Below are 11,130 nucleotides of genomic sequence, written 5' to 3' on the forward strand. Positions count from 1 at the left end.
TTCTGCGTGCCATGGGTGTGGCCAAAAAACAAAAAGCATCTAGTGTTGTCATGTCAGCCACCCAGATCCGCATGCCTGCCCCTCCCTCTGCTCTTCCGCCAAAATGACACACCAGCTGCATGGGTGGGAGATGCCTTTATTCCCCAGGAGCCCTCGAGGTACATGAGGAGCAAACTGCACCCCCTCCACCCTGCTTCCCCTCCATAGACCTGGGATCTGCTTACACCTCCTGAGCCAGGCCTGAGTGAAACCAAAGCCCCCGTTTCTACCCTTCCCCCACCCCCTGCCGGTGGGGGGCGAGTTCACCTGCTGTTTCTGGGGGACTCAGGCATGGAGGAGCATGAGAGGGGAGGGGGGTCATGGGGGCTATGGAAAAGGGGCTCCGACCCCCCAGGAGCCAGCCCTGATTCCCTGGGCACAGGGGAGGGGGCAGGCCCCTGAGCTAAGGGTTGAGGGGGCTGGGAACACAGGAGGGACACCCTGGGGGCAGAACTAGAGATGACAAATTTGGTGAATGGGGTGGACTTTTGGGATCCCAGCTGTGGCTTGGGGGAAAGGGCTGGTTTCTGGGGGGCTGAAGCGGGCTGTGGCTGTGGGGTCAAGTGGGAAGTTGATGGACTTTGGCCCAGGCCGGTATCAACCTGGGTTCCTTGTACCAGATCATGGGGCTGGGGCTGAGGACAAGAGACTTTGCTAGGACCTGGAGTTGGGGTTCTGGGTTTTGGGCTTGGGTTTTGAAGTAGAGCTGGGGGAGTGGGATCAGGTCGGGTTTGGGGGTCAAGGCCAGGCGTCTGTGGGTGGAGTCCATTTCTAGAGCTGAGCTGGATTCTTGAGCTGGTCTGGCTTCCAGAGCTAGATTGAGTTTCAGAAACAGATTTGGTTCTGATACTAAGGTGGACTCCAGAGCTGGGTTGTGTTCTTGCACTGTTCTGGGGCTCAGAGCAGAGCTGGGTTCCAGAACTGGTTTGCTTTCTGGAGCTGGGTTGGGTTCCAGAAACCGGCTGGGTTCTGGAACTAAAGTAGACTCCAGAACTGGTTTGCTTTCTGGAGCTGGGTTGGGTTCCAGAAACCAGCTGGGTTCTGGAACTAAAGTAGACTCCAGAGGTGGGCTGAGTTTTTGAATTGGTCTGGGTTTCAGAGCTGGGGTGAGTCTCAAAACGGAACTGAATTCTGGAGCTGGGCTGTGTTCTGGAGCTGAGCTGGGCTCCAGAGCTGGGCTGAATCCTTGAACCAGTCTGCGTCCCTGAGCGGGGCTGGGTTCCAGAACTGGCCTGCATTGTGGAGCTGGGTTGGGTTCCAGAGCTGGGCTGTGTTCTTGAACTGGTCTGGGTTTCAGAGCTAGGTCGAGTCTCAGAGCTGAGCTGAATCCTGGAGCTGGGCTGGGTTCTGGAGCTGAGCTGGGCTCCAGAGCTGGGCTGAACTCTTAAACTTGTTCCACAGCTAGGCTGGATCTCAGAGCTAGGCTGGCATCCAGAACCAGTCTGGGTTCTGGAGCTGGATTGCGTTCCAGAAACAGGCTGGGTTCTGGAACTGAGGTGAGTTTCAGAGTTGGGCTGCATTTGTCCTCTGGGCTGTGTCTCAGAGCTGAGCTGGGTCCCAGAACTGGTCTGCATTCTGGAGCTGAGTTGGGTTCCAGAGCTGGGTGGTATTCTTGAACTGGTCTGGGTTTCAGAGCTGGGTTGAGTCTCAGAGCTAAGCTGAATCCTGGAGCTGCCCTGGATTCTGGATCTGGGTTGGGTTCTAGAAATAGGCTGGGTTCTAGAACTAAGATGGACTCCAGAGCTGGGCTGAATTCTTGCACTGATCTGAGTCCCAGAGCTGGGCAGGGCCTCAGAGCTCAGACGGGTTCCAGAATCAGTCTGGATTTTGGAGCTGGATTGAGTTCCAGAAACAGGCTGGGTTCTGGATCTGATATGGGTTTCCGAGCTGGGCTGAATTCTTGAACTTGTCTGAGTCCCAGAGCTGGGCTGTGCTTTAGAAATGGGCTGAGTTCCAGAGCTGGTCTGCCTCCCAAAATCTGACTCAATACTAGAGCTTCCCTGGGTTGTGGCCTGGAGTTGGTATCTAGAGCTTGGCAGGGTTTCTGAGATGAGCTGAGTCCCAGACAGTTTTTGAGTTCCTGGGCAGGGCTGAGGCCTGGAGCTGGGTCTGCTCTCAGAGCTCAACAGATCTGTGGAGCTTAAGTCTGTTGCTTCATTGGTCTGGGTCACAGGACTTGACTGGATTCCAGACTTTAGCTGGATTCTGGAACTCAACTCAACAAGTGACTGGGCTTTGGAGCTGGATGGGCTTTCAGAGCTAGGCTGTGCTCTAGAACTTAGCTGAGTTCTGGAGCCGAGTGAGGTGCCTGAGCTGGACTGAACTCTGGAAATCGGCCAGGACTTGAACTCTGTCTGGGTCCCAGAGCTGGATGGCGTTCTGGAGCTGCTCTGTGTTCTGCAGGAAATGTACAGCTCAGCATCAAGCCTCGCCCCAGAGGTAGCTGGGGGTCCAGAGCTTGTCTGAATTCTGGAGATGAGCTTGCGTGTCTCACTAGACTGGGCTCTAGAGCTGGGCTCAGTCTCCGAGCTGGACTCGTCGCTGAGGCTGGACTGGGCCCTGGGATGGGGGTGGGTACTTGAGCGCAACTGAGTTTTAGAGCAGGGCTGGGGTCTGGACCTGGCCTGGGCTGCAGCATCCATCTGGGTTCCTGAGCTGGTCTGGGTTTGTGAATAGGGTTGGGTTTGGGAACCGTCTCTGAATCCTGAGCTGGTGTGGCTTCTGGAGCTGGGTTGCTTCTTGAGTCTCACCTGGGTACCAGAACTTACTGATGTTCCCGAGCTAGACCCGGTGTCCAGATCCGGCTGTGTGGTGGAGCTGTTTTGCATTCCGGAGTTGGGTCGAGTTTTATGGCAGGGCTCGGTCAGAAAGCTGGCCTGGCTTTCCAACCTAGGATTGATTTCAGAGCTGGGCTGGCCCTTAAAACTTGTCTGGGTTCCAAAACTTGACTTCATGTCAGAGCTCAGCTTAGCCTCAGAGCAGTCCTGGGTTCTAGAGGAGAGCTGGGCTGTGGAACTCGGCTGCGTTCTGGAGCTGGGTTCCATCTCAGACCTGGATGGGATTCTAGTGATGAACTGGGCCTCAGAGGGGGCCTGGGCTCTAGAGCAGGGTTGGGTCTTAGAGCTGGACATGGTCTCGAAACGGGTGTGGGTTCCAGAACAGGGCTGAGTCTCAGGGCTGGCCTGGGCTCTAGCAGGAGGCTGGTTTTTGGAGCTGGCCTGGGTTCTAGAGCAGGACTGGGTCTCAGATCTGGGCTTCTGGCCTTGGGAGCAGGGTTGGACTTCAGGAACTGGCTGGAAGGGTTGGGGCAGGGGGCTGAGCTCTGGGCTGGGGCTGCGCTCGGCCCCAGGGCAGACTAGCCACAGACCTCCCTGGCCTCGCCGAGGGCGGCCCACACCTCCACCACAAACTCGTCTGGGAAGGCGAACTCGCCCAAGACGGAGTCTAAATGGCGTGCAAACTCCTGGACGCTCGCTGTCTTCTTGGATGTCTCCACCATGGTGGACGCTGGAGGTCAAGCGGAGGGGAGGTGGGTGAGGGTGCGCCCTGGGGGTCCCCAACTTCTCCCGGGACCCCTCCCTCCTCCCTGTGGGCTGTCCTCCCCCCTGGGTCTACCCGGCTTACCCTGGCCCCTTACCCAGCTCTGGGTCCCGAATGCCCATGTAACTCTCCAGCAGGTCATCCACCCTCTGGGTTGCTTCCTCCTCAAATTCACTGGGCTGGGGGCATAAGGAGCAAAAGCAGAGGGTCAGAAGCCTTGGATCCCTCCAGCCCAGCCCCCTCCCCAGTCCCCTAGCCCAAAGGTGACAGCAGACTGGGGCCTCACGTGAGTCAGTGTCACTATTTTGCAGGTGGGGAAACTGAGGCTGGGCAAAGGAGAGGGTCTTACCCAAGATCATGCTGAGTCAGAGGTAGAGCTCTGAGTGCAAGAGCCCCTGAAGACCACTCCCTCCCCTCCACTCACCACTTCCTCCACGGTGGCAGCCCCTCCCGAACGAAGCCGCAGGGTCTCCCTCCCGCTGCTGACTTTTGCCTCCATGGGGCATTTGCTGCTCCGGCTCCTCTGGCCGATCATGTCTGGAGGGGTGAGAGTGGCGGAGGTGCATATGTTCTGGGTGGACCTACCTTTCTGTGAACACTCAGAAGCCACCAGCTGAGCCTTTCTAGAACCTTCCTACCCTTCCAAGTCCTCCTTATGTCCATGCCTGAATCTTCAGAGACCCTGCTTGAGAATCCTTTCTTCGCTCAAATGTTCCTCCTCTTCTTAAAGTGACTTTTTCAAAAAGAGACTGCTTAAGATTCTCCTAGCGGCTAGAGGGTCAATCTGGAAATCTCTTTGCTCTAGAATTGGCTCCTCCTTAACCTAGTCATGGCTTTCAGAGTTTGCTGTCATGCTCCAGGGTAGATCTAGAACCTCATCCTGTCCCACTCTCCTGGGTCCTCCCTCCAGAGGTGCCAGGGTGCTTCTAGAACCTCTTGTTCTGGCACAGTGCTCAAAGGGCCAGTCCATGATGAGGTAAGAAGGCTGTGCCAGAATGGAACTTAGCATCCTGCTTGCTTCCTTAAGAAAGTCTACCTATGGGGAAAAAAAAAAAAAAAACTTTCTGCTGGAGTTCCCGTCATGGCTCAGTGGTTAACGAATCCGACTAGGAACCATGAGGTTATGGGTTTGATCCCTGGCCTTGCTCAGTGGATTAAGTGTCTGGCGTTGCCGTGAGCTGTGGTGCAGGTTGCAGACGTGGCTCGGATCCCGCATTGCTGTGGCTCTGGCGTAGGCCAGTGGCTACAGCTCCAATTAGACCCCTAGCCTGGGAACCTCCATATGCCGTGGGAGCAGCCCAAGTAATGGCAAAAAGACAAAAAACAAAACAAAACAAAACAAAAAACTGTCTGCCAAACTAAACAGGGCAATCCACATTCTAAAGGCAAGGTTCTCAACCTTGTGGGTAGGGGAGGCGGTGGCATTTTGTCCCCCCAGGTGACATGGACAGTACTCTCTTGGGTTGTTACAACTTGGAGGAGCCACTGGCATCTGTTGGGTTGAAGCCAAGGATGCTGTTCAAAACACTACAGTGCCCAGGATGGGCCCTCTCCCCCTCCCCCAACAAAGAATCATCCAGTCGAAAATGTCATTAGTGCTAAGATTGGGAAACCCTCTGCTAGGGAAAATTCCTTATTGCATCCGTGGATTAGTTACAGACTTCTCTTTGAAAAGTACCATTCTAGGAGTTCCCGTTGTGGCTCAGCTGTTAACGAACCCGACTAGTATCCGTGAGGATGCAGGTTCGATCCCTGGCCTTGCTCAGTGGGTTAAGGATCTGGTGTTGCCGTGAGCTGTGGTGTAGGTCTCAGACGAGGCTCGGATCTAGCGTTGCTGTGGCTCTGGCGTAGGCCAGCAGCTGCAGCTTCAGTTCGACCCCTAGGCTGGAAACATCACATATGCCACAACTAAGCCCTAAAAAGAAAAAGCCAAAAAAAGAAAAGCACCATTCTAGAACTCCCTTAGAAAACCATTCTCTAGGAGTTCCTGTCATGGCGCAGTAGAAACTAATCCAACTAGGAACCATGAGGTTGCGGGTTCGACCCTGGCCTCGCCCAGTGGGTTAAGGATCCAGCATTGCTGTGAGCTGTGGTGTAGGTGGCAGACACAGCTTGGATCTGGTATTGGTGTGGCTGTGGCTGTGGCATAGTCTGGCACCTGTAGGTCTGATTCAACCCCTAGCCTGGGAACCTCCATATGCCACAGGTACGGCCCTAAAAAGCAAAAAAAAAAAAAAAAAAAAAGAAAGAAAAAAGAAAACCATTCTCTAGAACTCATCATAGCCTCAAAGCAGTACTTTTTTGTTGTTTTTTGTTTTTGCTGCACCTGTGGCATGCAAAATTTCCCAGGCTAGGGATTGAACGCATGCCATAGCAGCGACCTGAGCTACTGCAAGGACAAGGCCAGATCCTTAACCTGCTGTGCCATAAGGAAACTCCCCAAAACAGTACTTCAGTGTCTCCCAACCAGGTTACGAAATAGATCCAGACACCTCTTCATCCTTTTCTGCACTTCTCAAGCCTCCCCTGACCCCATACCTGGCCTGACTATAATAATAGAAAAAACCTACTTGTTTCTCCTACAGTGCCAAAAGCTCCCTGTTCTGTCACTAGAAGCACCTAGAACCTTCCATCCTGTCCCATTCCCCCCCGCCCCTTTGCTGCCTGGATCGCCCAGAGAACCCGCTTCTGGAAGAGCTCCCCTCCCCAGCCCAGCCCCTGGACCCCAGGTGGCCCTCACCGAAGGCTCTCTTGGGTTGCACCAGGCGCAGGGTGAAGGGCTGTGACTTGGGCAGTTCCCTGAGCATCTTGGCCACCTCATAGTGGCGGCAGCCAACAATGGAGTGGTCGTTGATGGCTTCGATACTGTCGCCCACGCACACTGCCTGGATCCGGTTGATGATGCTGCCCTCCTTGATCCTCTGCAGGGACCCAGAGTTACTCCCAGGGCCACCCCAGCCACCCCTCTCAGGTCCCCAGAGCCCACTGGGACCAGAGAGGGGCAAGGGCTCCCGCCAGGTCGCCAGATACGCGGGAACCCACCCACCCGGGAACCCACCCACCCCCACGGGCACCTTGATGAAGGCATAGCCAGCCCCATTGTCCGTGATGGTCAGTCCCAGGGCATCCTCAGTCTTAGTGACCTCCACCTCCTTGGTCTCACCGCGCACGTGGGCAAAGATAAAATCCTCCAACCCTATCTGGCCGCCCAGGAGTTTCTGCATGTCCACTTTGTGGCTGTTTAGGGTGCAGAATAAGATCTGTCCCGGAGAGGAGGGGGAGATCCAAATTAACGACAGACCTCATTCCTCCCATCTGCGCAGAACAACCGGGGCCAGGGCTCCCAGGCCTGATAGGGAAATTGAGACACACAGAGCATGAAACTGGTCCATCCATCCCCCACCAGGATCCCAATCATGCAAAATGGCAGGGCACGGAACTCTCAGAATGGGGAGCAAGGTAAGAAGAAGGCTGTGGGCAGGAGGACACCCCTCTCCCACTCTCACCTCAGACCATTTTAACCCTTTGGTGCCCAGACCCCACCAGGCCAGCTTGTTCAGGTCGGTCTAAATCTGCTGGCGCCCCCTGGGGGCTGCGAGACGCATTTATAGCCCAGCCCCCGACCCCTGTGGCCACTGGACTTCTTACCTGAAAGGGGGCTGCCTGGAACCCCAGCCCGCAGCGTCGCCCAGGAACCGGAGGCCGTTCCCTGTGGGCTGGGCTCCACTCCTAGCTGGGTCAGCCCAGCGTTTTCCTGGACGATCTAGGGATCCACTAACCCTAAGACTTGCTCATCTTTTGAGCAGTGTGCAAAGGAAGTCCCCAGGGTATGGGTACCCCGGGGTCCAAGAGCGCATCTATGAGATATGGAGATGGGATCCCCGCCATCCGGAGAAGGGGGATCTGGGGCCCCAATCTCGAGGTCGAGGGCCCACCCTAATCCCGGGTCAGCCTGTGGCCTCGGGTACTGGGGGTCTGGGGACCTCACCTCTGTGGGCGAGATCCCGAAGGCCTCGGCGATCTTGGAGTAGAGCTCGCGGACGTTGGTGAAGCCCTCGATCTTGCCCGTGGGGCTGCCATGCGCCAGCTGCGTGCGGAAGACGAGGCGCGGGCGGGCGCGGGGTGTGGCGGGGGTGGGGGACTCGGCCGGGGGCTCCGCAGGCGCGGGCGAGGGCGGGGGCGCAGGCAGGCGCGAGGCCTCGGCTCCCTGGGCCTCGCGGGCCGCTGGGGTCTCCATGGCAGGAGGAGCTTGGCCACCGGGGCCACCGCCACCGCCGCCGGATCCGCTGCTTCCTGCAGCTTCCCCTCCCCCGGCTCAGGGCGCGACAGACAGCCGAGCCGCCTGGGTAAGGGGATCCGGGAACCCGAGCCTCTCGGGAAGGCGACACCAGGGAGTGCGGGGGGCGGGGAGGGGGCCGCAGGCTCCAGGTGTCCTGGCCGTGCCAAGACCAGCTGTGCGCTCCCCCAGGGAGTGGGAAAAATAAGGATGACAAAGAAGGATGGGGCAGCTGCGTGTGACCCAGGGCTCATTCTCTGCGTGGAGCACTCATTTAATCCTTGCAAGCAACAACCCTAAGAGGTGAGGAGGGTGATTACTGTAGCGTAAGCTGAGCCACGTGGTGTCCATCCTCTGCCCACAGCCCTCCAGGGCTCCCACTTTCCTGGGGGTAAAATCCCAAGTCCTCCCCGCTGCCCACAAGGCCCTGCATCATCTGCCTCCATCCCCTCTCTGCCCTCCCCTCCTCCCTCTCTCCCCCTCCCTCAGGGCTGCTCCAGCCACACCAGTGGACCTTCTGGCTGTTCATTTAGCCCAACAGCCACAGCCCAGCCTCGGGACCTTTGCACAGGCTGCACACCTAAGCTTGGAACATCTCCCAGATCTCCAAGTGGTTCCCTCCTTCACCTCCTTTGCTCAAATGTCACCTCCCCTTACCACCTCCCAGTCTCTCTTCCTGGCTTTTTTCCTCCCTAGCATTGAGCCCGACTTGACATAGCAGATATTTTATTTATTCATCTTGTGTTTCCTCTGTGACTGGAAAGTCGGCTCCAGGAGGGCAGGAGTTCTGTTCTCTTTTTTTTTTCCCAGCAGTATCCTGGCCTAGTGCCCGGTGCCTGGCCCACAGTGGGCACATCAGGTTACAGATAAAGAAGGAGGCTCTGGGCACCAGGAGGCATCTGTCACAGCCCCCTTGGAACTGGTGGAACTGGGCCTTCACCAACGGGAATGTTAGTTGGCTCAATAAACAGCAGAGGAATGCCATATAGCAGCTCAAAAGAGGGGCCTCTCGCCTTGGAAGAATGTCAGAAACCAAGCATTGATGGGAAAAGTCAAGTTGCAGAAGGCTTTAGATGATAAAAGAAAATTTATGTAAAATTTAAAAGACTGTGAAACGGGACACACGCTACAACACAGTGAAAGCAGCCAGATACCAAAGCCACATAGCGTATGATTCCATTTATATGAAGTGTCCAGAATAGGCAAGTTCATGGAGACAGAACGTGGGTTCGTGGTTGCCAGGGGCTGGGGTGGGCCCAGGTGAGGGATGGGGGGTGGGGAGTGATTGCTAATGGGGACAGATTTGGGCTGTGCTGATGGTTGCACAACTTTGTGTCTATACTAGAAACCACAGAACTGTACACGTTTAAATCCTCTAAAAAACACAGAAAGCACATCCAAATGGTCTTTCTGTAGGAAGACATCCTTATGTGCTAAAAGTATGTAAAGGCTTGCCCAGATTTCCCTGGTGACGCAGTGGGTTAAGGATCTGGTGTTGACACTGCTGTGGCTTGGGTCACTGCTGTGGCACAGGTTTGATCCCTGGCCCGGGAACTTCTACAGGCTGTGGGTACGACCAAAACAAACAAAAAAAGTTGTTAGACCTATAAATGTAATAAAATTCATTATGAAAAAATGAAAGTTTTTTTTAAAAATGTCCAGCCCAGGAATGGTAAACTCCAAATCTGGAATGAGGGTATGGTGCCAAAAGGGGTGGGATGAGGTAGCACCCACTTTGGGGAGGTGGCAACAACATCCAGTTTTTCGAGTCTCCTGGGACTGCTGAAACAAAGTCCCACAAACCTCATGGCTTAAAACAAGAGGCGTTTTTTTCTCTCACAGTTCTGGAGGCTGGAAATCAGTTTTGTTTTTTGTTTTTTGGGGGGGTTTTGTTTGTTTTGTTTTTGTCTTTTTGCCTTTTCTAGGGCTGCTCCCGTGGCATATGGAGGTTCCCAGGCTAGGGGTCTAACCAGAGCTGTAGCCACCGGCCTACGCCAGAGCCACAGCAACTCAGGATCCGAGCCGCATCTGCGGCCTACACCACAGCTCACGGCCACGCCGGATCCTTAACCCACTGAGCAAGGGCAGGGACCGAACCTGCAACCTCGTGGTTCCTAGTCAGATTCATTAACCACTGCGCCACGACGGGAATCCTCTTTTTCTTTTTAGAGTCACACCTGCAGCATATGGAAATTCCCAGGATAGGGGTTGAATCAGAGCTGCAGCTGCCGGCCTACACCACAGCCACAGCAAAGCAGGATCCGAGCTGCATCCTTGACCCCCACCACAGCTCATGACAACGCTGGATCCTTAACCCACCGAGCACGGCCAGGGATCAAACCTTCGTCCTCATGGACACTTGTTGGATTCATTACCACTGAGCCATGACGAGAACCGCCTGGAAATCAGTTCATCAGCAAGACCAAACTCCCTCTGACACCTGGGTGGCATCCTTCCTGCCCCTCCCGACTTCTGTTGGTGGCCAACAATCCTCAGCCTGCCTTGGAGGCAGGCTTTGCTCCAGTGTCTGTCTCAGTGACACGTGGCTGTCTCCTTTGTGTGTCTGTTTCCCAATCTTTATCTTCTTATAAGGATACCAGTCATATTGGATTAGAGGCCCACCCGCTCCAAGATGACCTCATCTTAACTAATTATATCTGCAGTGACCCTATTTCCAAATAAGGTCGCATTCTGAGATTCTAGGGGTTAGGGCTTCAGTGTTTTCTTTTGAGGGGACAAAATTCAACCTGGAACACCAGTGTGGGTCCAATTATTCTCTGACATTTTTAGGATGTCTCAAATAACCCATTCAAGCCTGAAGCCTCTGAAAGACCTCCCCAGGAAGTGAAGCACAGAATCACCATCTGACCCAGCACCTGTCCCTCAGGATCGACCCAGAGAAGTGAGAGCAGGCGTTCAAACAGAAACCTGTATTGTGCCTGTCCTCAGCAGCAGGATTTGAAAGAGCCAAAAGGTCAAACCACCCAAAGGGCCATGAACAGATGATGAATAAACAAAACGTGGTCCATCCACACAATAGAATATCTTTCAGCCGGAAAAAGAGAACATGATGCTTAGTGAGAGCAGACACAGAAGGACCCACAGTGTGTGATTCCACAGATATAGATCATCTAGAACAGGTAAATCCAGAGACAGAAAATGGATTAGAGGTTGCCAGGGGCTGGGGAGGGGATAGGCCCAGGACCCCCAGTAGGGAATACTGGCCCATTCCTGTCAAACAACAAAAACAGAAAAACGAAATCACACTCACAAGG

The 11,130-nt window shown here is 54.9% G+C and overlaps 1 protein-coding gene across 3 annotated transcripts; it reads right to left on the reverse strand.

The window, feature by feature from the left end:
• Positions 1–120: 120 nt before the first annotated feature.
• On the reverse strand, positions 121–7,883 carry GIPC3 (GIPC PDZ domain containing family member 3). Of its 3 annotated transcripts, XM_021084091.2 has the most exons (6): positions 7,568–7,883; positions 6,654–6,839; positions 6,320–6,500; positions 4,004–4,116; positions 3,677–3,758; positions 121–3,546 (listed from the first exon to the last, which is right to left on the reverse strand). In XM_021084091.2, the coding sequence occupies exons 1-6, from the start codon at positions 7,814–7,816 to the stop codon at positions 3,395–3,397; spliced, it is 963 nt and encodes a 320-aa protein (XP_020939750.1). In that variant the 5' UTR covers positions 7,817–7,883; the 3' UTR covers positions 121–3,394. The 3 variants fall into 3 exon arrangements, with proteins under 3 accessions (XP_020939750.1, XP_020939749.2, XP_084869394.1); XM_021084090.2 differs by lacking the exon at positions 7,568–7,883 and having other exon boundaries at positions 3,664–3,758; positions 6,654–6,939; XM_085013268.1 differs by lacking the exons at positions 6,320–6,500; positions 6,654–6,839; positions 7,568–7,883 and having other exon boundaries at positions 3,664–3,758; positions 4,004–4,259.
• Positions 7,884–11,130: the final 3,247 nt, after the last annotated feature.

This window comes from Sus scrofa, chromosome 2 (genome assembly GCF_054392235.1).
Source record: "Sus scrofa isolate SSC_HxYL_T2T_F1_AM1 chromosome 2, Sscrofa_HxYL_maternal_Yorkshire_Landrace_v2.0, whole genome shotgun sequence".
NCBI classification, from domain to species: Eukaryota; Metazoa; Chordata; class Mammalia; order Artiodactyla; family Suidae; genus Sus; species Sus scrofa.

Excerpts from the sequence above, each read along its gene's own strand:
- GIPC3 (XM_021084090.2), bottom strand. The coding sequence starts at position 6,803 with ATGCAGAAACTCCTGGGCGGCCAGATAGGGTTGGAGGATTTTATCTTT. Across the intron at positions 6,501-6,653 it reads CTGGCTATGCCTTCATCAAG|AGGATCAAGGAGGGCAGCAT; the intron begins GTGCCCGTGGGG and ends GGGTCCCTGCAG. Across the intron at positions 3,547-3,663 it reads GAGCTGGGTAAGGGGCCAGG|CGTCCACCATGGTGGAGACA; the intron begins GTAAGCCGGGTA and ends CTTGACCTCCAG.